General features: G+C 43.9%; 2 protein-coding genes and 1 long non-coding RNA gene across 4 annotated transcripts; 1 reads left to right on the plus strand and 2 right to left on the minus strand.

Moving 5' to 3' along the window:
* Window positions 1–2,130: 2,130 nt before the first annotated feature.
* borcs5 (BLOC-1 related complex subunit 5) lies at window positions 2,131–12,012 on the minus strand. 2 transcript variants are annotated; one of them, XM_086149222.1, is made up of 6 exons: window positions 11,582–12,012; window positions 10,891–11,034; window positions 9,533–9,690; window positions 7,746–9,184; window positions 3,033–3,091; window positions 2,131–2,750 (listed from the first exon to the last, which is right to left on the minus strand). In XM_086149222.1, the coding sequence occupies exons 1-4, from the start codon at window positions 11,637–11,639 to the stop codon at window positions 8,951–8,953; spliced, it is 594 nt and encodes a 197-aa protein (XP_086005348.1). In that variant the 5' UTR covers window positions 11,640–12,012; the 3' UTR covers window positions 2,131–2,750; window positions 3,033–3,091; window positions 7,746–8,950. The 2 variants fall into 2 exon arrangements, with proteins under 2 accessions (XP_086005348.1, XP_086005347.1); XM_086149221.1 differs by having other exon boundaries at window positions 3,033–3,094.
* LOC147232404 (uncharacterized) lies at window positions 6,899–8,951 on the plus strand. The gene is made up of 2 exons (XR_015106350.1): window positions 6,899–7,375; window positions 7,704–8,951. It is a non-coding gene; the product is annotated as an uncharacterized LOC147232404 (long non-coding RNA).
* A 130-nt stretch (window positions 12,013–12,142) lies between the features above and the next one.
* Window positions 12,143–27,008, minus strand: smc1b (structural maintenance of chromosomes 1B). Its single transcript, XM_086149220.1, has 25 exons — window positions 26,900–27,008; window positions 26,349–26,537; window positions 25,535–25,647; window positions 25,216–25,419; window positions 23,859–24,097; window positions 23,518–23,776; window positions 22,758–22,898; window positions 22,585–22,667; window positions 22,136–22,345; window positions 21,424–21,649; window positions 20,255–20,446; window positions 19,270–19,416; window positions 19,045–19,182; window positions 18,840–18,956; window positions 18,587–18,693; window positions 17,468–17,609; window positions 17,041–17,186; window positions 16,628–16,781; window positions 16,458–16,556; window positions 16,154–16,307; window positions 15,596–15,750; window positions 15,330–15,481; window positions 14,598–14,667; window positions 13,016–13,126; window positions 12,143–12,933 (listed from the first exon to the last, which is right to left on the minus strand). The coding sequence occupies exons 1-25, from the start codon at window positions 27,006–27,008 to the stop codon at window positions 12,835–12,837; spliced, it is 3,756 nt and encodes a 1,251-aa protein (XP_086005346.1). The 3' UTR covers window positions 12,143–12,834.
* Between the last annotated feature and the right edge of the window lie 572 nt (window positions 27,009–27,580).

Here is a 27,580-nt window from a genome sequence, read left to right on the forward strand (position 1 = left end):
ACGGTTGAGTGGACAGGGGACGTGAGGCTCACTCGACCCTGGGAAGAGTTTATCTGAGAAACACTTGACCCTGGGACAGCACTTGACCATGAGAACAGTGGACCTGACGAGCACTTGCCCAGGGAACAATGCACTTGAGAAGGATTTCAATATGGGACAATCAAAACTAAGGAGCACTTGACCCTCTGGAACAGCGTTTATCCTTTATTAATCACCATGGGGAAATTAACCCATCATGGATGAGCCAGGAGCAGTAGGCATGTCGTCCACCGGCGCCAGGGGAGCATTTAGGTGTTCAATGTCTTACTCAACAACACCAACACACTAGAAGGAGCCAGGAATCAAACCAGGAACGTCCTGCGCCATGTTGCCCCCTAAGACCACGGTTGCAGTAGAACTGAAGCATTTGACCTGGGGAACAATAGACTTGAAAAGTACTTGACCCTGAGAACAGTAGACTTGAGAAGGTCTTGACCCTGGGAACAGTAGACCCGGAGAACACTTGACCATGGGAACATCAGATGTGAGGCATACTTGACCCAGGGAACTTTGGACCTTGACAAAACTTTACCCTTGCAAAAGTCCACGTTAGGATAATTTGACCAGGGGGAACATCAGGCCCGAAGAACACTTGACCCTTGGAACAGTAGACCTGAGGAGCACATCAGACCTGAAGAGCACTTGGCCTTGGGAGGATTTGACTCTGGACCAATCAAACCTAAGAAGCTCTTGACCCTGGGAACAACAAACGTGAGCCTCACTCGACCCTGGGAACAGTAGACTTGAGGAGCACTTGGAGAACATTTGAAAAAGGGAACATCAGATGTGAGGCATACTTGACCCTGGGAACTCTGGACCTTGACAACACTTGACCCTTGGAAAAGTCCACGTGAGGATAATTTGACCAGGGGAACATCAGACCCGAAGAACACTTGACCCTTGGCACAATTGACCTAAGGAGCACATCAGACCTGAAGAGCACTTGGTCTTGAGAGGATTTGACTCAAACCTAAGGAGCTCTTGACCCTGGGAACAACAAACATGAGTCTCACTCAACCCTGGGAACAGTAGACCTGAGAAGGGCTTGATCCTGGGAACAGTAGACTTGAGGAGCACTTGGAGAACATTTGAACATAGGAACAACAGATGTGAGGCATACTTGATGTGAGGACCTTGGGCACATTGGACCTTGAGAACACTTGCCTCCAGGAACAAAAGACCCGAGGAGTACTTGACCCTTGGAACAGTAGGTCTGAGGAAAACATCAGACCTGAAGGGCACTTGACCTGCAGAGCGGTAGACCTGAAGATAACCGAACCAAAAGAACATCAGACCTGAATAACACTCGACCTTTGAAACAGTCGACCCCAAAATCACTTAACCCAGGGAACGCTAGACATCTGGAATATTGGACCTTGGGAGCACAAGACCTCTGGAACAGGTGTTCCACATAAAGTGGTGGCAGCACCTAAGCAGATCCTTTTTAAAGGGCAGGTGGATCCATGGCCATCCAAATGTCAGCCAACAATCTCATTTCACACACACACACACACACACACACACACACACACACACACACGTCATGAGTCACCCTTACCCCCCCCACCCCTAGATACAGTTTGTTTGGCTGCGATGAGACACGATGGCGTTACCGTGTTCCAGAGCGGCTCTGAATCACCATCCCTTCTCTCCGTCTGATCAAACACCACTTTCAATCCTCCCGCGTTCTGATTATGATTGTTTTTAATTAATTACTGTCAAACTCTTGTTTATCCGGTAGAGTCCATGTGTGTGTGTGTGTGTGTGTGTGTGTGCGCCAATCACTGGCTGAAACTCTCAAGTCTCTCCTTTGAAATTCTCAAGTCTCAGCCAGATGGATGAAGCTGCCCGTTTAGACGACAGTAATCTCATTTAACGTAGCTGCTGTTGTAATCGCATTACATTTAGCTATACTGTAATCGGTTTGGGCGGCACGGCGGCGCAGCGGTTACCGCTTCCAACTCACAGCCAGAGGGTTCCCGGTTGGATTCCGAAGGGGGGTCTATGTGTGTATGTGGGGTAAAAATATGAAGGTTCACTGGAGACCCCAAAATTGCCCAGAGTAAATAAGAGTGAATGGTTTAAGAATAATAATAATAATGCATTTTATTTGAAGACGCCTTTCTTGACCACCAACGACACTGAACAGACATGCGCATACAGAGTACACATTAGTAACTAGCAAGTAACCAGGGAACGGTGGAGCAGCGGCAACAAGTTGCGCCAGCATACAAGTCAGAAAGCATACAAGTCTATGGAGGAAGAATGTCTCTATGGCAAGTGGATGAGAGGGTGAATGGTTGTATGCCTCGTTATGAATTGGTGAATTGGTAAAATGTCTTTCTGCGTGGCTCCATTATCGGACCAGGGTGAACTCCGCCTCTCGTCCGATAACAGCGCCATGTTTTAAAGACCATTTTGATCAAATCAAGTCCAACACTTCAATCAAGTCATCGCAAATCTTATTCCACACACTTGTTTCTTGCAAAAAAATAAGGATAAATAGATAAATAGCAGGAAGATCCCTGGTTGGATTCTGACCTCTATGTGGAGTCTCCGTGTTCAGTGCGAGATTCTCAGTCTGCTTCCTCCCACAGTCCAAAAACACACCGCAGAATGAGAGGGTGAATGGTTGTACGTCTCTATATTTTGCTCGGTGATCGATCTAGGGTGAACCCTGCCTCTCGCCCAATCACAGCTGGGATGGGCTCCTGAGCACGGGGAAAAACAAATAAATGAATGAATGAAAACTTTTTTTTTTTTGTCGTTTCAACACAAACATCGGGACTTGAGTGTTTTCGCCTTGGCCGTTTGACCCGCGGAAAACGTCCCTGTTTTTGGGCATTATCCTCGCAATATCGACCTGTGGCGCCTGCCTCCTCGTCACCGCCGTCTCCAGGCTTAGCGTTTTTCTTTTTCTCCGCATCCCTCGCTCCCCCTTTTGACCGTAAGAGATTTAATTCAGAGGATCAATAATAGAGAAGGGCCTTTACCTAAGCTGACCTCCACCGATCGTCTCAGCCCGGGCCGTGCTTTTCTTCTTTGAAAGAACCTGCTTTGAAAAACACAACATATCAAAGTTTTATACAAATGAGAGTGTGGCTGCTTTTACCGCTCGATGAAAACTGACTGAGGGTGAATGGTCCTACGTCTCTATAGGAGTTGTGAATGAGAGAATGACTGATTGTGTCTATGATGCGTGAATGAGAGGGTGAGGTTGTAGATCTATGACGTGTAAATTGTTTAATGTCTCCATGTGATCCGTGAATGAGAGAATGAATGGACGTTTGTCTCTACGTGTGGCCGAACCGTGCCTCTCGTCCAATCACAGCTCGGTTAGGCTCCAGCACCCTGGCAACCCCGAATGCGGGCATAAACAGATACTGGATGAACGTAATCGCATTACATTTAGCTCTTACTGTAATCACATTACACGGCGACGAAAACTTCTTGTTTTCCCTGACAATACCCTCAGACCAACAGAGGGAATTTAGGTCTCCTCCATGCCTCCATGGAGGATTGGCAGGGTGATGGACACATCTTGTCTGCTTCTGTCTGACAGAAGAATTAAAGGATTTTCCCTTCAATGGAGCGTCAGCGCTAATGGGCGCTTCCTCGGCTGTTTGGAGCTTTTTTTTTTTTTTTTTTTTTTTTTTGCGCATTTAAATGCACCTGAGGTCGATTACACTGACATAGCAAATAAGAAATAAAAAAAAGATTAAAAAAAAAAAAGAAAGGACTCTCCTCAGTCTGAGTAGCAGAATTAGCTCGCCGCGTTGACATAAGGGACGGGAGGCGCCGACAAGATCCCCCCCCCCCCTTTTCTGAATAAAAAACCAGAACCCCTTTGATATGTTATTGCTTTTCATGTGTAAATTAAAACAGGCAGAGAAACGTCTTAAACGGGCCCGCGGCCCGTTGTTTGAATTGTCGGCCCCGCGTGCCGCGGCAAAAAGGTGTAAAAGTTTCCCGCAAATCTTTGTAATGAAGAGCGGCTCCCGACGGCAGGCGCTGGATATTAACGCCGGCGAGATGATACAATACAATATGCCACCAGGAAATTCATTCGCCGAAATGAAAGAGAAATCCAATTCTCTCTCTCTCTCCCCCCCCCCATGCCATATTCTCCTCATTTGAATATAAATCAAACGGCCGCTTCGCACTTCTTCGCCTGCTTGGAGCTGGAAGAAAGAAGACTTGGGGGAAAAAAAAAAAAAAAAAAAAGGTGAGGGGCTTTTTATCCAATGTCATCTTTTTTTTTTTTTTAAACACATCTAATCAGCTTAGCCTGTTTCTTCCTTTCTCAATTTCCAGAGTTCAAAAAATTAAATTAATTTTAACGTCTAAATTCATGAGGTCTGATTAGTTTCCTCTCTCTAATATTAAAAAAATTGTGAGGCGTTTGCTTTTTGAAGATAGCTTTAATCAGCAAATAGTTTCATTTAAAGGAGATTTAAGAGCTGCAGTTGGAAATTAATTTTCCACCGCTGATGAATCAATCCGCTATTTTTCCTGATTAATCTGATCAATTGTTTGGTCGATAAAGGTTGACCTCGGACGTCCGCGGCCCCAAGAAATTGATATTACTGACAAGATCAATAAATAACGATCTGGAAATGGGATTGTTATGGCTCAAACTGATTGATCAGTGATCAAATTCCACTATTGAATATCACATCAAAAGCCGACGAGCAATCAATTGATTGTAACTGCTGTAATTGTGTCATTTTCAGCATCATAAATCTTTCAGTTGACAGGAGCTTGTTTTTTTTTCCTCTGAGTAAAAAAAAAAAGTCAGTCACTTAATCAGCTGATTAGGAGGACCGATTAGTCATTTCTGATATTAGCCACCGTTGATATTAAATACTTGTTGTATTAGCATATTTGCCACTGTTTATATTAGCCACTATTCATGCTAGCCACTTTCAATGTTATACATTACTCATAGTAGCAACTGAAGGTATTAGCCACTATTAATGTGAACCGTTGTTGATGTTATATCCTGCTGATATTAAACACTTGTTGTATTTATATATTAGCAACTGATTCTATTAGCCACAATTGATATTAGCGACTTTTCATACTAGATGTTACTTATAGTAGCAACTGGCAATTAGCCACTGTTGATATTAGCAACTGCTGATGTTAGTCATTCTTGATGTAAGTCACTCTTGATATTAAACACTGACTAAACTAGTAGCGGTTGATATTAGCCACTGTTGATGTTAGCCACTAGGTATTAGCATATAATTACGTGAGCCAATGTTGATATTAAACACTAATTATACTGGCTACTGTTGATGTAAGCACAGATGATATTTGCCACTATTGATGTTCTTTTCACTCTTTTAAAATATTTGTTTCTTTTTCAGATTGCAGCCAAACACCAAGTGAAAAACATTTGAAACTTTATTTGATGACTACTGACGTGACAAGGCAGGAGGTTAAGAATTTGGTTAGAATCTGAAAAAGGACGTTATGACTTTGGTTGTAACTTTGATTCATTAAGTGCGAAATGAAAAACCTGCTGCGGCGTTTGACGGCCTTCAGCTCTAAATGCACAAACATGAGGATATTTGTTTTCTTATCATAGGTGTTTAGAAAAAGAATAGGTATTCCCATAACAGAGGGGTTTATTGTTCTCCTTCCTATTATTATTACAAGCAAACCAGTGGAAAACAATAAGGAGATAAAACATGGCCTCGAGCTTCCATAAACTGGAGTTGCAGTTTTATTACAACAAATGTATTACTCTATTACTAAATTGACCAAAATAGAGAAAAAAGAGAAATTCAGTCGATCTGATAATAGCGATTAGCAGTCTGTGTTAACATGACAGAAGCGAAGACGTCACCTAGCGGGAGTTTTCCCTGAGATGATGTGTTGCGTTGACTGAACTGACTGTCACGGCGGAAGATTACGCGCTACCTTTCTTTTTTTTTTCCTTTTATTTTTTGACACGCAGTCACTCCTGGTGATAGATACCGGGCGGACCTCCCTTCTTGAGTCGCGGCCAAACGTTATTCCTCTTCCCCCGGAGGGAGGGGGAGGCGTCTAATAAAGCACTTTGTTGCTTCATTGCGCGGCACGTTCTCAAGGACAGCGGGGCCTCCGCCGCCGCTTCTCCGGTGTGTCGGACAACCATAGATCACCCTGCTGGAACCCCAAAGTGAGGAGCGGGCGGGAGGGGGGGGGTTTCATTTAATTATTTTAAAAAGCAACCTTTCATTTGTTTCCTAATCGGACCGAAATAGGATGTCTGAAAAGACTAAATATATGTTTCCTTAAGACCCGTTGGATGTCGACCACATGACAAATTCACAGGTTATTAGCGTACAATCAAAGCTTTAAATCCAAGAAAAGTCTTTTTTTTTTATACACACTCATTACATCTACCCGCTATTCTAATTTCTGAAAAATATCATGTTCCATGTAATTATCCACTTTCCTGAAATTTAATTTCCTGAGAGATGAGCTGTTGAAAATTAATAATAACAGAACTGAACGGTACTGATAATAACAGACATATACAAGGTTTGCAGGAAATAATTATACTATACTGTTACTCTCTTATTACAGTAATATGGAGTTATTTTACTGTAATTTTTAAAGAAACTTGGTAAGTTACAAGAAAAAGTAGCATAGCATATTTCAGGGGGTCGGCAAAGAGATCGGATTTTGTGTTTTTTAAATCATATGAAATGAATCACAGGACAAATTAAGCAAAAAAAATCTATATTTTTTCCCCTTAAAATCCATGAAAATGAGAAAGGATATTTTAAAAAACAAGAAAATAAATATGAAGAGGCTCCCCTATCTGACCTCAAATGTTTGGTATGTTCTGGATATTAGTTATTCAGAGTGGTGACATAGATGTGAGAGTTTCCAAAGTTTTAAAATTAATAAGTTTGCGCCTCATTAAAGCGTGTTTTAAAATAAACACAACACAAAAACAGGCTCAGCCCATTACGCAGCTAGAATTCCAGTGATATTTTTTTTTTTTCTGACAAAAACAGCGTTAAGTGGGTTTCCCTCCGTCAGAACACGGCACTCTTGTGCTGACACGTTTGATCCCTTTTTATATAAAAAAAAAAAAGAGGCAATTTTAACATTCCCGTGTCAGATATTTGCCCCCTCAAAACGTGCCGGAGCTTTTGAAAGGGACCCGGCGGGCAGCGGGGTGTAAACAAGTCCCACCGGCCGCTATTAACGCTGATCGTAAACACGTTTACGAGACAGCGGGAGGACAAACGTGGCGAAACGCGAAGAGGAGGAGGGTTGTTTTTAACTGCCGTCGCTTCTCAGAACTCACTTTTCCAAGCGGCTCCGTATTCAGGTCTGTCCCTGAACATTATTACATGCTAATAAATGTCAAGAAGAGTAATAAAGTTGTTCCATATTAAAGGCAAAACGTAGACTCATGTCTGATGTTTTTTTTTTGTGCTATTTCATTTTTTATATTAAGTGTTTGATGCTATTTCCACCGCTAACAGATCGGTTTATCATTCTCTAATAAACATTTTTCTCAATTCCGATCCGGCAGTTGCAAAAAGGTTGCTTGTTATGGAGTGCGTGGTTTGCGGATGAAATAAAATTCGCTCAGAGGGTCAAACAGTGAAGTTGTTATGGTTCAAAAATCCTTATTTTCATATTTGTATTTATAGATTCTCATTAATAAATCAGCAAACACACAGAGGATGCCTTACCAGAAGGTGGAGAGGGAGGTCAGGACGGGAGTCTTCGGCCCAACGACGGAAAACACCGGACCCTGCGATGTCTGCAGGCTCGCAGAGTACAGTGAAAATCCAGAGTTCAATGTTGTCCAATGTGGACCACTACGTGTTTTTTTAAGCAAACGGCCAAAGTCTTTACTTGTCTGCGGCTCCTCCCTGTGGGCGAACACCTGCGCCCGCCGACGCGCTGCTGAGATGATCACATTTCTGTCGCTTTCCAGTTTTTTTTTATTTCCATTTCGCAAACAACCAAGCTACAAAACATGCTTAAGCACAATCTCTTGAGGATCCTGCGTCTGAGAACACCTCGGAGGTGATTCTATATAATATTCTCCCATTTATCGCCTTAAATGATAAAAAAAAAAAAAAAAACATGTTTTTTTTCTCAGAATGCCATGGTCTTTGTTGCAGATTTAATGCTCCCTATAAATAATGCTGAGGATTTTTGGGGGGTTTATTTACCCCCGTTTTTCGACACATTTGTCTAAATCGTGCTCGGAACGGCTAAACTGACTCGCCCACGGGACATTTCAGCATAGCTCCAAATAAGACCGCAAAACAAATATTTTAACCGACTGAGTGATTCGTCCGTTTTCCCCCCCGGGAACCAAAAAAAGACTTCTGTCAAGAGTCCATTTTCACTTCTTCCGTCATGCTGCGTGAAAAAGGAAAAGTCTCTCCTGCGAGGAAAAGTCAATAGTTGTCTACTGGAGAGAGAGAAAGAGGGAGGGTTGGGAAAAAAGTAGGTTCAGAAGTTCAAGACGATTCCCTCCGCGTCGACTTCCGAATATTCAAGAAAAATCTGTCCGTCTCAGACAGCAGGGAGCGCCAATAATGTCCACATCCTGTCCTGCAATCAACTTGTAGCCACTTCCTCAGAGGCTTGGATGTTTGCAGAGGGTAATAAATTAAAAAAAAATATCAGGGAAAGGGAAAAAAAATAAATAAAGGAACTAAATAACCTGCCTTGGACCAATCCCTGACGCCCCACAGTCAAGGTCCCTCCCCGGCTGCTGTCTGCCTCGACCAACAACTTTGAAGACGGCAAATGGCGTGACACGTGCAACTCAAAGCTCTATGAGAAAGACCGCGGTAAACAAATAGTGACAGAGATGAGCTGCTCACGTCTGCAGGGAATGTAGACGGGGGGCCGGGGTGGAGGTGGAGGGCTCAGGAGACTACTTGGTGCCTGATTCGCCGTCGGGCCTCATGCTAAAAGGTTCCAGGCGCTCGCTCTCGGGCAGCATGTTGTTGAGGCGCTCCATCAGCGGCACCGTCTGGTCGATGCCCATCTGGATGCGTCGCAGGATCATGGACATCTCGTTGACCTTCTGGATCTGCTCGGCGTACTTGGCGTAGCGCTTCTGACGCTCCTGCATGATGCTGAACAGGGTCTCCACCGACAGGTCCATCTGGGCGGCGAGAGAGACGGCACTTTTGACTCCGGGTGGAACTTTCATTTGCATGAAAATCAGGACGGTTTGGTGTAGAAACGATGTATCTGGGCAACGGGACGTCACGCGGACAGGGTCTGATTTTCGTTTCAAACGGAAATAATGTTTCGCATAATTGGGGAAATCAGCATCTGTGAGACACATGGTTTGATCATTTCCATTATCCCCCCCGTTGTGACTTTTGTTACCATGGCAACTTTGGACATCACCACGGAGTGACCAATCTCATCCTGATCCAGTCACGCGTTGCGACAGACACATTGTTGGGATTTATGTTAAGCTGGAAGGATGAGTCGCTCTTCTCACCTCTTTGATCCGCTTGACTAAGGCGTTCTGGTCGAAAGCCACGGCCTCGGCACACTGGTGCAGGTGGTCCTGGTACCGGACGCAGAGCTGAAGGACCTGGGCCGAGTCCAGCCTGTCCAGGCAGACGCTGCTGGGTGACGTCTGGCCGCTAAGCACCCCTGCAGAGAGGTCGGGCGAAAAACAGACACGCTGGAACAGGATACTGCACGGTGACCGCCTAAATGCGGGTCATTATTGTAATTAGCCATTCACAAGATGTGACATAACCGTCCGTCTGCTATTTCAGGAGCGACTCCACGCGTGAAACTTGGCCGGCGGTCCGTCTTCTGACAAAGTGCTAATGAGTTGCAGTGACAATTAGCTTCGCCCCACGCGGAAAGCTCCGGGAGTCCTGCTGGGGGTGTTCAGGAAGATCTAATGAAAACTGGATATAATCAGCCAACAGGGACAGAAAATCACGCAAGTTGAAAGAGTTTGATGGTTGCAAAAAAAAAGTTTCATTCTTTTTGCAAGATTGAAGACGGACTGAAGATTAAAACCCCCTGAACCGATTCACCAGACTTGAGTCTGAATGCAAACGGTGGATTATGAGAAAGCTCAGCAGCCGATGTAGGTGTCTAAGTGGATGAATTTATTCGTGAAATACGAATACAACATTTCAACAGAAATTGAAGAACTTATTCATCTAGAGCGCAAAGTGGGGGATGATATAACATTCGTTCGTTATCTGTACTCGGGGTGGGGGAGGTGGAGGGTTCGTTTATTGAAACGACCGGGTTTTGAAAGGTCAAAACGAATGAGGAAAACAAGGAAAAAGAAAATAACACTCCATCTGGCACAAGGTTTCTCTGCCTTTATGATGGACTGGAGGTAGAAAAATAGATAAATAAGCAGCGGGCGGTACAGTAACACTGCAGAGAACACAGTGTTTAACACCCGTATGCGTACACACGCGCATGGTGTCACAGTTTACAGGTCAATGGCGCCTCCTCCTGGCGTTTCCACAACGCGAGGTGGTGTAATTAGTCACAGGAAGAGACCTGTAAATCAAACTAGAAACTGATGGAAGACAAAAAAAATGTAAAGTTCAAACAGCAGATCAGTGTAATTCTATACAGTGTTTCATTCCCTTCTGCAGCAGCTTCTTCTCTGCACCGAACAATTGTGCAGGATTAACAAATTTTTCTTTGGCGCATCAGACAAAAACTCACGATTGCTGTCTGAATGGGAGGGACTTTAATAAATTCTTTCATCTTTAAACATCCCCCTCATCTATTTGTAGTGTCTTCTGTGCAGTCATCTAAAGGCTAGAGGTTTAATTCTGTAAAATAATATCGATTGGACGTATTACAACCTACCTTTTAAGAGCGGCTGAAAGGTTGGGATCTCCTGAAGTTTAATGACATCTGGGTCGTTGTGGATGTTTCTCAGCGACTGGGTCCCGGGCGCCACCACCACTATGTCGTCCATCTTTGCCTTGTGCCTTGCTGGAGAGGAAACCGCTACACGGACGACAGGAGGCCACAGCCGTTTGAGTTCACACCACTCTACTGCCCGGCAGCCAGGTTACAAGACACCTATGGAACTTCCTAAACATTGTATTCTCATCATTTCAGCCTGGCTTTATTAGTTATGAAGAATAAAGAGGCAAAAAGTCCTCTATGTGATCAAACAGCTGAATTGTCATAATAAGTGTATACAGTTTTGTTCTGAAAGCTCAACCCTTTTAAAACTCCAAGCATTTCTGTATTTCTCCATTTCTACAGTCTTTAATGGGAAGAGTGCCTTCAGAGTGTTTTTACCATCACTGTGAGCAAGCGGTGGTTACACATCACAAGGTTGTTGTACTTTTGAGAATAAATGAGACTTAACTGACATAAGGCGGAGTAACATTGGCCTACCAAGCATCAGAAAGATAAACATTTCATGTTATACATCAACTGAAGGCAGTTAAATGATGATTTGAGATATTAGCTGGAGTGAGTGCCGACCACGCTGCCCTTCAGGATGTGTTTTTTCGTCAAAACAGTATTAAAGAGGGAGCCTCACCTGACGAGCTGTATTCCGAGTGTTTGTGCTCCGCATCCCCGCTCTGCTCGGCCCCCATTGTAACAAACTTTTACGCTAGCGGCTAGCCTCCGACAACAGTCAATGGCAGTAATTGTTAAAAATATGCGAACACGATATTATAACGACCCCCCCAAACGTGGACGAAAATGACCAGCTGAGTAATATTTGCTATAAAGGAAGTGCACGTCACGGGATTTTGTCTGGGCTGAAGCTAAGGCTAACCCGGTTAGCCCGTTGTCAGCGAACACTCCTACCCGCGGTCACTGGATCGCCCAAGTCAATGCGGCGAGGAAACGTCTTTAGAAAACTCCCGTCTTGGCATGAGGGTATACTTTGTGTTCTTTGAGGAATTAATTGTAATTCCACGTAAAAATCGTCGCGTTACGGCAGTGACCGTAAGTTTACCGGGGAGGCTACTTCCGTAAATATTGGTCACGTGACCACTCGCTGCGATTACGTCATCAGCACGGTCTTGGAGGAATGAGGTGTCAATGAACAGAGAATAACTGCGCAAAAAGCAAGCATTGCTCGCTGTAAAATTGTTATGGACTTTTTAGGGTTTATGGGCGTCTGAGGGGAAATAGTCTGAAGGTTTGCGGATCAATGGCGCCTCCGTGAGGCTGAGCAAAGCCCTCAGGAAGTGCACGCACATGGAAGGCCTTTAAAATCCTGAAGATTTAATGAACAAAGCAGGCAGAGCACAACAGTGAACAAATATGATATCTAGACTGAATGAATGGAGCGTGAAAATCCAGCACAACATGAAAATCCAACACAAGAGTGAACAAATATGATATCTAGACTGAATGGATGGAGTGGGAAAATCCAACACAACAGTGAATAAGTATGAAATGTAGAGTGAATGGGTGGAGCGTGAAAATCCGCACATGAAAATCCAACACAACAGTGAACAAGTATGAAACCTAGACTGAATGGATAGAAAGTGAATATCCACACCATGTGAAAATCCAACACAACAGTGAATAAATATGAGATCTAGACTGAATGGATGGAGCGTGAAAATCCTCGACAAAAAGGGAGAAAACATGAAACGGAACCTCTCTGTCGCTGTTCCCTCAACAAATTCTGGAACAAATGTTGATTCCCGAACACGGGATCGCAAATCCTGGTGGACAATAAAAGCTAAACTGAATTGTTACCTCTAACGTTAAACAGCTTGGTACGACGTCGTAACTCGACAGTGTACGTATCACACCGGGCCTTCTGCCGCCTCAGGACACCCTGGCTGTGGATCTTGCGGCGTCCTCTTCAGCCAGAGGGTAGGGCCGGAGGTCGAGGGTCAGGATGTTGCTGAACATGCAGTCGTTAAACTGCGGATAAAGGAACAAGGGGGTGAGCAAACAAGTGGGGGGGGGGGGCACATTCAATATTTTCTTAAGGGGGCCTTGTTACATCTGAGTAAATCCCCAGCAAAGCATCCGCCTGCGAGAAAAACTCCTCCTTCAGGGAGATAACGATGATCTGCATGTTCCGCCTGGACTCCTCTCTCAGGAAACTGGTCACCTGGGTGGAAGAATAAATGAAAAAAAAAAGTGAACAACTCTTTGTTATTAACTCCATTTCAGTTGATTTCATGCTAATCTTCTTTTTTCCTTCAAGGCAACTGTTCCCCAGGTACTTTCCTTTTCATTTTTGTTTAATTTCCGAGTCATTTTCAGATCATTTCTATTTTATGTCAAGATTATTCTTCTCTAATTATGGCTTTCTTTCCCTCTCATTTTCAGATTACTTCTTGCTGATTTTCACATTTGTTTTCCTCCAAATATTCAATTTATTTCTTACTGATTTTCAAAAAAAAAGTTCATTCTTGGGGTAATTTCACTCTCCTTGATCATTTCTTGTTATCTTCTTCTTTTGGCTTTTCCCTTCAGGGGTTGCCACAGCGAATCAACTTTCTCCATCTAACCCTTTTCTCCATATTCTCCTCTCTCACCCCAACTACCTTTATATCCTCTCTCACTACATCCATAAATCTTCTCTTTGGTCTTCCTCGAGACCTCTTGCATCCGTCTACCAATATATTCACTCTCCCTCCTCTGTAAATGACCGAACCATCTCAGTCTGGCTTCTCCGACCTTCTCTCCAAAACATCTAACATGTGCTGTTCCTCTGATAGACTCATTCCTGATCCTATCCATCCTGGTCACTCCCAAAGAGAACCTCAACATCCTCATCTCTGCAACCTCTAGTTCTGCCTGCTGTCTTTTCATCAATGTCACTGTTTCTAGTCCATACAGCATCACTGGTCTCTCCACTGTCTTGCACACCTTTCCTTTCATTCTGGCTGATAGTCCTCTATCACATAGTACCCCTGACACTGTTCTCCACCCATTCCAACCTGCTTGAGCCCGTCTCTTCACCTCTTTTCCACACTCCGTTGCTCTGGACGGTTGACTCCAAGTACATGAAATTCTCCAGTTTCTTGATCTCCACTCCCTGTGGCCTCATCGTTCCCCCCGAGTTCCTCTCATTCAAACACATATATTCTGTCTTGCTGCGACTAACTTTCATTCCTCTCCTTTCCAGATCAACCTCTCCCGATCCAGTATGATCTGGTTGTTATCGCTGATTCGCATGTTTGGTTTTGGCAAAAGTTTTATGCCCTTCCTGACGCAACCCTCTGCATTTATCCGGGCTTGGGACCGGCTCAGCGAAACAGTGCTCCGTGTCCCCCGAGGCTGGCTTGGGTAGACACTAGCCAGTACTGCCCTGAGGCTGCATTTGATCATTTCTTGTAAAGCTTATTTAAAAAAAAAAGGATTTTGCCGTTTGTGCCATTTTCCTGTGATTTGGGCAGGAAGAATAAAAATCAATCAATGAAATGTGAATTTATTGAAGAAGCCAAGTATTGCTAAAATGAAAAACCTATTCTAAAATTAGCCCATGACACGAGACCATCATAACACACACACACACACACACACACACAAACAAACACACACACACACACACACACACAGCCACACACACACACCTTGCCGATGTTCGAGTTGTCCAGGGCTGCGTCCACCTCGTCCAGGATGAGGAACGGAGCAGGTCGGAAACTGAGGGAGACACGACGACAACCCATAATAACCAGAGGCGAAGTCGACATGATAAAACACCAGTCAGACAAAATATATTTAAATTATGAAGGGAGGGGAAAATTTGGATTAAAGATAAACATTAAAAGGCAGGAAGTGCTGATGTACCGGCTTCAAGGAAAACCAGTGTTTCTTGGATGCTGTCAACTTTTCTTTATGTTCAAAACTTCTGAAGATACTGATTGTTGTTTTTTTTTAGGTTTCTTATGAGACATTCTAGGTTAAATTTACAACCATGATTTTTTTTTTTTTGGCTTTGGAAAGGACATACAGATTTTAAATTGGGTTTGTGGAGGATGTTTTTTTGTGACTTTTACCAGGATTACAGAATAAAAAACCTGTCTGGCCTCGTGAGGTCAATGAGAACATTCATGTGATACAAGTGTGTTGCTTTTCTGTTATGGTTGGTTCAGCCCTCCAACCATGTTCAGGGTTTCTCATATGGCCTTGTAAAAATGAATTGGCCACTCCTGATCTAAATGATGGGCAGGTGCAACACGGAGAATGAAAGAAAAGTATTTAATTTTTATCCTGGGCTCGTACGATTCCTTGAGAACACAGCGCCACAATTGTCGATAAGACTGACAGTTTCCTTCATAGTTCCAAGTGTAGTGCAGTGTAACCTGTGGATGGCGAAAATCAGGGCCAGGGCGGCGATGGCCTTCTCTCCGCCAGAGAGGTTGTCCATGGACATGAAGCGCTTCCCCGGAGCGACGCAGTTGTAGTTGATGCCGCCGAGGTACGGCTCGTCCGGATTCTCTGCGGTTAGAATGGCCTGGGGTAAAAGGAGGCACGAGGACAAGACCAGGGCGTTAGCGCCGTGGCTATCTGGGGTGGAAAGCGGAGATTGAATTTGAGAGTGTGAGCTGAGCGTCGGCGCGTCTCCCACCTGGGCGCTGTTGTTCCTGCACATTCTCTTGTAGATCCGGTCGATGACAATGCACACGTGTTCCAAGCACTGGCTGAAGAGGTGGAAACGCCGCGCCTTCACTTCCTCGAACTCCTGGCCACACTTCCTGGCTAACTTGCTGCTGGCAGTGACGGCTGGATCGGGGACAAGGAGGGGAGACTTCAATCGACGAAACCGTGATTATTTTACCCGATTATCACTGCAGTTATTATACGAGTTAGAAACCAAATCAGTATATCGAATTTAGCAATTCATTCCACTTTTGTGTTGAAAAGCTCCTTCGTCCTTTTGAGAAATAATCATGTGGGGCTGTTTACTGTCATTTTTCAAGAAAAAGAAACAACTTTTGAAAATCTAATGTCTCATAATATCACACTATTATTTCACAATACCCTAAAAGATACATTTATATGGATTGCTGAAATGGGTTTATAAGCAAAGGCGGGCGAAGAAGCCAACATTAATGTTACATAATGTTACATTATGGATTCTCGCACTGTTTTGGTGTCAGTTGTAAGAGCGGGATGATATAATAACCTTCAGTCAAGTCTTGCAGCTTTTCCTTCACCTCCCTGACCTTCTCCAGAGCTTTGAGATTGGGCGTGCTGGTCTGATGCAGCACCTGCACCATGGAGGAGGCCGACTCCCTCAGTTCGGCTAAGGTGGCCTGCACCTGGTCAGGCTGCATGTTCTAAACACACACACGCACACGCACACACACACACACACACACACACACACAGTGCTCCACTTTTATTTTATGGACGATATCGCAGACGTGGTGTAAGACCGTGCAGGAATGTGATTAGCAAATGGTGGATGTGGAGGCTGAGCGTCTCACTCGGAGCTCTGGGTTCAGGCCAGAGTAATCAATGACGAGGTTTGCCTCCATCTTGTAGATGCTCATCGTGGTCAGGGCGCCTTCCGAATCTCCGCTCAGCTGCGAAAACCCCAGTAATTAGCTTTAACGGTACGATTCCTACGCCGACGTCTGCGGCCACGATCGTTTACCTGCTCCCCGCTGATGTCGTCCAGGCTCCCGGACAGCATGGTGATGGGTACGTCCTGGATCTTGCAGTGCAGCAGCAAGTTATGTTTGGCCAGACGTTGCTGCTCGAGGGCGCTCTCGCCGGACATCACCTCCCGCTGAAGAGTCACAAACTCTCTGGCGGGAAATTGATGCAAAAGAAAATCTTGCCGTTTTAACAGGGGCTGACGGGATAGTTTCTCTGTGACCTTTAAGTCCTCAAATGGCAAAACCGTTAAATTTGTTGCACCGGAAAACATCTTGTTCGGACCAGGACGTCTAAAATAATCAGAACGTACGAGCCAATAATTGACTTGCAGCAGTTACATCACAACCGGTCGTCCGACACGGCAATAACAATTCAGCGCTACTATTAAAGGCACTTATCGATCAGTACTTATTGATCCCTCGGAGGCTGTGGGTTTTCTCTTCCAGCTCAGATCTGGCAGCATCTACTTGGCTCTTCCTGGTCGCGAGTTGCTTCTCCAGCCGGAGCAGATTTCTCCTGACCTCCTCGACGGCCTCCAGCAGCTTCTCCTCATCCTGGAAGAGGCGACGGTGATGTTTTTTTTTTTTTAACGGTCTGTTAAACGATTTGAGCGCACGCTGTCGCCGTCACACTCCCAGTTGGGGTTCGAAGGCCCTGAATGACGAATCACTGAGGGTAACTTCATGGTCAACGTGGGATTTTAACAGTCATGAAGGTGGAACAGTCTTCAGTGGGACATTACCAGCATGGTATTGACCATTTGACAGCTATCAATGCTAACGCTAACTCCATTACAGCAGTCTGAAGCGCAAGGAGAGTATATCCATATTACTACCTTCTTCTGCTTGGCCACGGTTCTCTCCCCCTTCTCCATGGCCTCCTTTAGCTCGCCGAGCTTCTTCTTCTGCTTTTCCAGTTCCTCTTGTTCGTACTGCAGCTTGGCGTCCAGCCTGGTGCGCTGGTTCTCGAACTCCAGCCTGAAGGGGAAGCACCGGGTCGGGATGACCTGTCACCTGTACGTTCACTAAAAACTGGATCAGTCTCATTGATTAAAAGAGCAGAATCAAGTTAGTAAGAATAATAATTTATACTTTATTAATCACTCGTGTGGAAATTCCTTCCGTGCATTTAACCCAGTGCTTTTCAACTATTTCTGTTATGCCCCCCCTGGAAGAAGAAAAGATTTCACCCCCTCACACACATACACTGTCTGCCATAACTATAAATAGTATCATGTCTATAAAATTGTAATATGTACACCTCTGCACAACATTGTATCATTAATAACATTACAGAAAAGCAAAAAGAAATATAGATCAATTTGCAACGAAGAATAATTTTATTAACATTTATTAACATAACAGTGTTCAGTGGTTTACTGAAGTAGCTTTCACAAAGCCGGATGATTGTTGGCAATAGTCAGCACGTTTTCTCTGAAAAACCTTATCAGCGTAATAGGGGTGAAAAGTCTTAAGGTGACGCATTAATTTATTTGGCTTCATGCTGTCCGCTGCCAACATTTTTAGACACTGTAAACACACCGGTTTTTCCCCGTCTCCCACCGTAGTCACAGGCAAGCCGAGAGCAACATACGCTTCGTCATAGCTATTGAGTGAATTTCGTTTGTTTCATCTCTGTCTCTTACCGCCTTTCTTATCCTCCCTGTAAAATATTTTTCCACGGTGTCTCTTGAAGGTTTGTTCTCTGCACTTCATATCTCCTGCTCTGTGCTGTGTTTGCACCTACACCATAGTGCTTATACTACAACATAAGCAAGTTCCTCGGGGGTCATACCGGCCCCCCCCAGGCAATAATTTCACCCATCATGGATGAACCAGGGACGATCACTCAACCTTCTGCCCCAGGTCGCCCCCAGTTGGCATCGCATCTGTGCCGCAAATACTTCTACACTCAAGAAAATTCATACAGAGATTAATATGAGAAGAGGGTGCACCTCTTGTTGTCGTGCTCCGCCTGCTGCTTCAGCTGGCCCTGCTCGTACTCCCTGATGCTGCCCACACCGATCTGGACGCAGAACTCGGAAAACACCAGGTCCTCCATCTGAGAAAACAAAGTGTCAGCGTGCGTAAAAACAAATGTCGAACGTAAAGATAGAGCAGTGATCATTTTGTGACAAATACAGCAGGGAATAAAGCCAGTGAAAAAAGAGCCGGACCGAGAAGCAAGAGTCGAGCCGACGACGGCACCTGGTTGAGCCGGAGTCTGAGCGTCTCCATTTCTGCGTCCTTGGCCTCCACACTTTCCTGCTGCATCTGGATGTGCGATTCCAGATTGACCAGGTCGCTCTCCAAACGAGAGATGTCCTGGGGACCGTCGGCAGGAGATGGGGAGGGATGATGGAAGTGGGAGTCGAACAGCATAAAACTGACTGAGGAAGGGGCTCGATCCTACCGCTTGGCATCTTGGGATGGTTTTCTTCCTCAGTACGTCCAGGTCGGTTTTGGTGTATTTGAGGCGGGTCTGGGCTCCCTGGGCGTGAGCCAGGACCTGTTTCAGGTCCGACTCCTTCCTCTTCAGCTTCATCAGATCCTGTCACATGACCCAAGCAGAAGAAGGACGCTGACTTCGGTTCATCTCCCACCCCTTGGTCTCGCCCCGTGTGCCCTTCTGACTTACTCTCAGTTCGGTCGTCAGCCGCTCTTTGCGTTCCTTCATCTTGGTCATGTCCTTCTCCTCCCAGCAGCGCGCTTTGGTCCGCAGGTCACTGGAGCCTCCGGAGATGAGGCCGGACTTTGAGAACAGTGTGCCGTCCAGAGATACTGTCTGAAGACCACCATGTGTGGGCTTTTTATCAATGCGATACATATTATCCGGCTGATATTCTATTTTACGTTTTTCTAAATGCTGAAATCCAGTTGCTAAGTTTACTGTTGATATCCAGCCACAGTTCACTGTTAATTTTAGACAATTCTTTACTTTTTATGGCAATACCCTGGCTATAAATCACTGGAAAGTGCTTCTGGTCCGGATTAAAAATCAGAGAAAAAAACATCCTTAAGTGACGTGCAAATTGCTCAAAAATTACAATTACCGGAGCTCTCTGACTTACATTGGAATTCCGTTGCTACAGCAAGATGTTATGCCATTTTCACCGTTAGTCAGAACTAACAAACTATACAGAAGTACCTGTGTCACTTACCTATGCAAACACAGTGGTAAAATCTTAATCAAGGACATGCAAACACTGTATAGAAAAAAAATATATATATATATATATATATATATATATATATATATATAAATTTAAAAAAATCTACGATTTGGATCAATAATGAAGGGCTAAAAGAAAGCTAATGTTTCACAATCCAATATGGCATACAACCGGCAAATGTAAACAAAGCCAGCTTCCTCTTGCAGCACTGCGTGACATGTATTCGTTCACTCGCCAACAAGCTGATGGACCATTTTTAATGTTGCGCACGCGCACGGAATGACAGAATGAGGCTTGGTTCATAAATTTACAGGAGATGTCGACACAGTCTGAAACGCAGGTATTGGAGGATGTGGTAAACCAAAGAATGGCTGTATTCTCTCAAAAGTAGCGATGAAAAGACCGAACAAGCCAGAGTTAGAATGGTAGAGACATTTGTACACGGAGTACCTTGATGCGCTCGCCCATGTCGAAAGCCACGGCCCTGGCGTCCATCATGGTCTCGCACACCAGGGCGTTGCCGCAAACGAACTGCAGCACCCTCTTCAGCGGCAGGGCGCTGGTGGACGTGCTCACTTTCACCACGTCCACCACCAGCTTGGCGCCGGCGATCTCCCGCAGACGCTCGTTCAGAGGACGCACCTGGGCATACGGCGGCGCCGATGACAATCAGTTTCGGATCATCGTAACGGGGGGGGGAACAAATGCCACGAGGGGAAGCGGGTGTGGAATAAATTATTGTTTCAATATGACAACATGGACAGCCACATTCGCACACACGGCAGAAGATCACATGTCGGATATTTGACGGGAAGAGATTAATTCTGCTTCCAGCATCACCGGGGGGTAAATCCAACTATAATGAATCGGCCACAAGTAGAGGCTGAATATGATGTTTTGATCAATTAAATCTGGCGGGCTGCACGATTTTTAATCATTTAAGAGTGTTTTTAAAAAAAAGGTTATGTTCCAATTTTGATGGTACTTTTATGTATATATTTTTACCAGATCTTATGGTGGTAAGTGTACCACACAGTGACAATGACGAAAAGACAGGAGGCAGACCTAGAGGTCGCACAGATGGAGATAGTGAGGTTCTCTCTGGGAGTGACAAGGATGGATAGGATCAGGAATGAGTCCATCAGAGGGACAGCAAATGTTAAATGTTTTGAAGAAAAGGTCAGAGAAGCCACACTGAGATGGTTGGATCGTGTACAGAGGAGGGAAAGTGAATATATTGGTAGACGGATCCTGGTATTGAAGCTGCCAGGCAGGAGGTCTCGAGGAAGACCAAAGAGAAGATTTATGGACGCAGTGAGAGAGGATATGAAGTTAGTTGGTGTGAGAGAGGAGGATACGGAGAATAGGGGTAAATGAAAAAGGCTGACCCCTGAAGGGAAAAACCGAAAGGAATAGAAGATGGTGAGAAGCCTGCCCAATGATAATTCCTGTCTAGAATATAACTGTGTTATACACATATATAATATAAGTATTTCACTGTTTTTTTCTGCTGATTTTCCATACATATCATTAAGTTGCCCCACGGATGTGAACGCTTCTGCACGCTGAAAGAGAGAGAAATCGAGCCTCGGCTGGTGTCTGGAATCTGCTGGACTCACATCCAGGTAGTCGATCGGCAGGAAGGTCTCGGGCTCGGCTCGCTCCTCCTTCATGAACTGGATGCACTCGCGGGCGACCTTTTCCGAGGTCACCACGATGGCCTTCATGTAGTGGCCGACCACCTTGGTCACCGCCAGCTGGTACTTCTTGTGGATGGGACTGCAGAGGTCGCACAGGCGGCCGTACTGGGTAGACACATGAAAATGTGAATCTACGACGCATAAAGTACAGGGGCTCCTTATGTCAGATTCTGTTCTGACGACACGACTTGAGGCTATTTTCATCGTAAGTCGGAACTCAAGTAAACCAAAAAGTTAGACGGGCAAAAAGGTTAAAAAAAAAAAAAAAGACAATTGGAAGAAAGCGAATGTAGCACAATCCAATATGGTGTATAACCGGGGACAGTAAACAAAGCCTCATATCGTAACCACTCAACGCCCAACGACACCATAAACCAAGGACCAGCTGTATTGGCTTGATAATTGTAAATTTTGTGAGAACTTCATCTGAATGAATATTTTGTTTTTTAATGTTATGTCTTTTTTTCTTTCTTCCTTCATATCAGAGATTTTAAATCCGTTTTGAAAATACGATTTTCACGACTACTTTTTCCCTTTATTTTTTTTTTGAATTGTGAGATTTTTACACAACTTCCTGCACATCTGGTGAGGTGAGCTTGATGAACTTGTAAGGTTTTTTTTTTTATGGAATACCACGGATTCAGGGTACATCCTGCGCAGCTTCTCCAGCAGCTCTTTACGCTGCACTTGGCGCCGGCTCTCTTGGTGGTCCAGACGGGCGTTCCTCAGGTCCTCCTGCACCTGGCCCAGCTCCTCATTCACCTCCTGGATGCGCAAGTGGCCCTGCTGCAGCTCTGCTCTCAGGCTCTCCTCCTGTGATCGGTACTCCTCGAGAGAAGCCCTGATGGGAGGAAAAAGGGTATATAACTTCGATATCCAAATGCTATTAAAACTTCTTTTTTGGGAAAGTCATGTTTGTTCTTATGCCTGCAGTTAAGAGCTACTGGCACAAATAATGAAAATAAAGGTTCCACTGCACCAAAGGTCATCAAACTCTCTGTTTAACAAGCCCTATAGTTCTGGTTTGCCAAAAGGAAAATTATTTTGTAGTTTGTAGTTTACGCAGATATCACAACATACCTGCAGGCCTTGATGTAATCCTCCAACTTCTCTGCCCTCTGAGTGAGGTTGTCCAGCTGATTCCGGTGGCTCCTGATACCAGCCTACGGCAGGACGGTGTAAAAGAAACAGACTCCCAGCCACCGACGCTGCGCTACCAAACATTTGAAAACATCTTGAGGGGGGAGCGATACCTCTATTTCCTTCTTCCTGCGCTTGTCCAAGGCAATCTTCTCGCCGTCGGCTCTCACCTCCCAACGCAGCTTTTCGGCCTGCTGGTTGAGGACGGCGCCCTGCTTCTTGGCGAGCTCCTTGAGCTCCCTGTATCGCTCCGACTGCGGCAGGGGTCGGCACAAAAACAGGCTTTTTTTTTGGCAAACGTGCAAGCATGCGCTTTATTCGCACCTGCATTTCTACGAATTGCATTCCATTTTTCATCGACAATCTAACAACTCTGCCACTTAGGTCTCTATCGCTACACTTTTGAATGGTGGTGTGTCGCCTATAATTGCTTTTAATTCGAAATTTTATATTTTTCTCATTTTCCTTTTCAATTTTTTGGCAATTTTTGTATTCATTCAATAAAAAAAACACATTTTAAGTGATGTCTTTTCTAACAATCGGGTTTCAGTTTTAAGATTCCTCGTTTGAAATCAGAAATGTACTGAAAACCATGAATTAAATGTTATCATTTTACCCTGGAGTACATTAGAAGCCCCTTGATCCGTTTTTTTTTTTGTTTTGTTTTTTTTTAATTTAAAAAGGATGAAAATGAGTATTGTACAGTTAAGCTTTAAAGATTTAAAGAATTAAAATCCTAATAATAGTATTAATATTAAAAATAACAATGGGTGATGTATTAATAAAGGGTTAATAAACTGATGTTTGCGTGGGACTGTGAGGGTGAAATACACACACACACACACACACACACACACACACACACACACACACCTGACTGTCGTCAAGCTCAATATCCATCCCCTGGGACAATCTCTCTTCCTGGAATCGCCTCTCGTAGCTCGCCCACGCTTGCTCCAGCGCCGCCTTTTCCTGCCACATCTCCTCCAGCTCCTCCTCTGTGCGGGCTACCACCTTCTGACTCCTACTCAGGGCTCTGCGGGCCTCCTCTGTCTTCTTCACGTGGTGGGACGTGTTGACCTTTGCTTTGATGAACCTGGACTGGGACTGGGACAGGAGTTGCTCGTGGCCCCTAGGGGGCGCCATCAGCGGAGGCGGCGGTTCAGTATGCTAATTATCCATTCCGGTTCACGTCTGAGAAAATCCGGACGTACCTAATCTCCTTCTCCGTGTGCTGCTGCTCTCGGCTCAAGCGACCGTGTTCCTTCTTCTGGGCTCTGATCGTCTGCTCCAGGTTCTCCAGGCTTTGGCCCCGAGCGGCGGCAGCCCGCTGCTTCTCTCTCACGCTGGCGGTGATGGCGGCTATGCTCCTCTCCTGGTGATAGAGCTCGGTCAGGGTCAGCTGCAGGCGTTTCTGTTGAAGGTCATCCAGCAGGGCCTGGTACCTCTGGGCCTGGAGGGGGGTGGTTACAACAAGTCAACCAGACATTTTAATGAAGGTCAAACTGCAAAGCACCTCTTCATCGTACTCCTTCTGTGCAGTGCCGTACTGTGGATATGGAGGTTAAGGATGTGTTTGTAACACTGCATTTTTTAATTTTCGCTCAGATTCCCAAAAAACAATCATTTTAAGCAGCATTGCTTTCAAAGGTCCAAAATCTTAATTTTCTTGATGTCACCAGTTGGTTCTTCTTACTATTTTAGTCAAAACATACCAAAATATCCATTTTCTTGCAAGGTCTTAGTTTCTAGGGTATTTCCGTTTTATTTTATTTTATTTTATTATATGTATTTGTTTATTTTTAATTTGTCTCTCAGTTTTTTACAAGACTTCTCACTGACTTTTCTTTTCATTTATCATCATTTGAAAAATGACTGATTAATTTGAATTTCAGTAAATACACGTTTAATTTCCATGTCATTTCTTAAGGATTTTCAAATAACTGTACTCCCCTCATCCTCAAAAGCCCAGTTTATCATACTGCTTACCTTCCTCTTGGGTTCACTTTTATCTTTCTTTGCCAGACTGCGGCTTTTTCATTTATTGATCAACCAGGATACCTGTACATTTTTTATTTTTCTGTTTCTCTGAGCTATACTCCATTAATAAAGTTTTTCGTCATTTCTGCGTTGTATCACACAGCTGCAAAAGGAAATGGTGAAAAGGTCATTTCAAGAACGATGCAGTGTGAGCACGCAAAATAAAACAGCAGGGCTACAACGATTAACTCTGTAACAGCTATAATGCTGAATTTCACCAAAATACCGAGAAAATGCTGCTCCCAGTTCATAGAAGAGGATTTCATATTGTTTTTGCTTTGTATTATTTCTCGTTATTAATATTCACACCTCAACAGCAATGTGTACATATAACGGACCAGGAACAAGAGGGCTGACATTTTGGATTTTTTTTTTGTGTTTGTTTTTGTTTCAAGTCAAGACTGAGATTGACACTGACATCTCAGTGCCGTGATTCACTTCCACAGGTTGAAAAATGAAAAAAAGAGCCCAACCTGTCTGTGCATCACATCACAGTAGAACAGATGTTCTGAGCGTCTCTCGATCACTCACTTCTGCTTTGTCCTGTTTGACCTGTTTGTTCTCTGCTGTGGCAGATTTCTTCCTGTTGAAGTGGAACTGCGTGTCCTCCTTGGCCTTCTTCAGGGCTTCTTGCTTCCTGTTGTACTCTGCAGCAAACTCCCAGGACTGGCTGATCAGCTCAAACATCTTGGTCATCTCCTTGGGGTCCTTCAAAGCAATGGAATCTACTGCTCCCTGGTGGAGAAAAATGAGAATAACTCCCCGTTTCATTTGAGTGATAACCAGCACAATGTGTGATCACGGCTCTCACTACAGATACAAGCTGCCGATTTGGCCTTCATCATCTCACCTGGAAGACAAAACAGTTCTGAGCTTTGGTCATGATGCCAATCTTCCGCAGCTCCGTGGTGTATTTGGCGAGGGTTACATGGACGCCGTTGACGAGATACTCTGATTCAGTGCCTGAAGTAAGTAGCCCTCTTGTTAATAAAGATAAGTCACTATATACATTTATCACAATATCTGCAAAGGTAAAGACAATAAAGTGTGAAATAGCCAACCTAAATTAATTCTGTTTCCAAAACAAAGACAAATATTCAAATTCCTGGTCTTCATTTTTCACTCTTTGCAAAAAAAAAACATGATTAACTATATGAAAAAAATGTGGTAAATACCAATTACCAAATCCGACAAGTGTATTTAACTTAATTGGCAACAAAATAATTTCATTCAGAGGAGATACACAAGTTGCTGATTTGCGTAAGAATTGTAGCATAATTTGCAGGAACAAGATACTTAATCTTGTTCATCATATATTACTATCAAAAAGTATTTTTTATTTTGCGAGAAGAAAGGACACCCACTTCTTCAAAATGAATAACCAAATTAAAAAAAAAAAACAATAACTTTGCTCCTTAAATTCATTATCATGTGCAAAATATTCTGTCTTGTTATGTCATATCAGGTTTTTATACAATGTGCAATATTTTATAAATTCATTGTCATGTGCAAAAGTACTCCTCACTTTTCATTTATTTATTCATTTATCTATTTAATTTTATCTTCTTGCAGCCAACCTAAGAGGTTGTGTCCCCTGAGAAACAACACCAGGCCTGAATGTTAGCTGAATGCTAAAAAGTAAAGCTAATCCCACCAACACTGACCACTGATTTTCCGACAGAAAATGATCTCCTGGTCCTTGTCATTGCAGTACTGCAGGGCGACGCGGGCGGTGTTGGACACCGGGAGGCCGAGGTGGGCACCGTGGATCAGGTCTTTCAGGTGCTTAACCCGGAGACTGGAGGACCGCTCCCCAAGGGCGAAGCCCACCGCATCCATCACATTGGACTTGCCTTGTGGATGTAGCAACATATACACTAGCTAGCTTGGTAGTTTTAGCTTAAAATTTTACGGTTTAAAAACAATTAAAAGAATAATATTGCGATTGTTAAGTTTGTAGACATGTACACACTAACCATTACTTCATTTATAACTATATATCCAAACTTATATACAATATTTCAAACATTTTAAGACTCGGCAAGGAATTGGGTCATCATTGTGCCCACCTAGCTTTATCCGGCTAAGCTAGCTCTGGCATTGACAGTGACAGCAAAGTGCACGTTAGCAGGCTAAGCTATGGCTCGCAAGCCAAGATAGCGCTGGCGCGCCATTTTTAATTTTTTTTTTTGCATAGCTAACAAGGTCCACTTACCGCAGCCGTTGGTTCCGATTATGCAGTTGAACCGCAGCAGCGGGCCGATGATATGCCTCCCTCGCCAAGATTTGAAGTTCTCGATCTCGATTAGATTTAAATAAGCCATAGTTTTGCGGAGTTTTAACCGTGCAAAGTCAAAAAACGGGAGGGCTTCTAGAAGATGCTAATGGTTGTAGAAGCAGGAAGTGAGCGCGGGAAACAGTGAGAGACTGATGCTACTTATTATCTTACAAAAGACAAATCTTTCTTCCTACTGTATATTATACATTTCTGTCAAATATGTAAGTCTACTATGTTGTTTTTTTTGATAAAATATAAAATACATTGTTTGTTTGTTAAAAAAAAAAAGAATTGCTATTAATGACTTTTTCAGTTTGGTGATGTTTTTATAATAGAAGCCGAGAACTCAAAGTGTAAAGTAAGGGGTATGCCTTGCTATAAAAATAAATAAATAAATGAAATAAAATATATAATAAAATGTTTTTCAAAAAGGAGCACCATTAATGACTTTTTTTTATTTTGCAACAATTTCCTTCGGGATAAATAAAGTTGTTCTTATTCTTATTTTTCAGTTTAGTATAGTGTTTTTATAATACTAGCCAAGAATTTGCAGTGCAAAGTGAGGGCCTGATCTGGCTATAAATAAAAATGAAATGAAATAAAAAATGTAATGAAATG

The sequence above is a fragment of the Fistularia commersonii genome, chromosome 7, assembly GCF_037954325.1.
Source record: "Fistularia commersonii isolate RoL2024-O1a breed Wild chromosome 7, RoL_Fcom_v1.0, whole genome shotgun sequence".
NCBI lineage: Eukaryota > Metazoa > Chordata > Actinopteri > Syngnathiformes > Fistulariidae > Fistularia > Fistularia commersonii.

Bases quoted from the DNA above. Each gene is read 5' to 3' on its own strand.
- smc1b (XM_086149220.1), bottom strand. From the start codon at position 27,008: ATGGCTTATTTAAATCTAATCGAGATCGAGAACTTCAAATCTTGGCGA. The intron at 24,098-25,215 runs GTGAGTGATCGA...ACCCCCCTCCAG, and splicing joins TCAAACAGGACAAAGCAGAA to GCCCAGAGGTACCAGGCCCT. The intron at 19,417-20,254 runs GTACTCCGTGTA...GGTGGTCTTCAG, and splicing joins ACATGGGCGAGCGCATCAAG to ACAGTATCTCTGGACGGCAC.
- borcs5 (XM_086149222.1), bottom strand. From the start codon at position 11,639: ATGGGGGCCGAGCAGAGCGGGGATGCGGAGCACAAACACTCGGAATAC. The intron at 11,035-11,581 runs GTGAGGCTCCCT...TCGTCCGTGTAG, and splicing joins CTCGGAATACAGCTCGTCAG to CGGTTTCCTCTCCAGCAAGG. The intron at 9,185-9,532 runs GTGAGAAGAGCG...CTCGCCGCCCAG, and splicing joins TAGTCAAGCGGATCAAAGAG to ATGGACCTGTCGGTGGAGAC.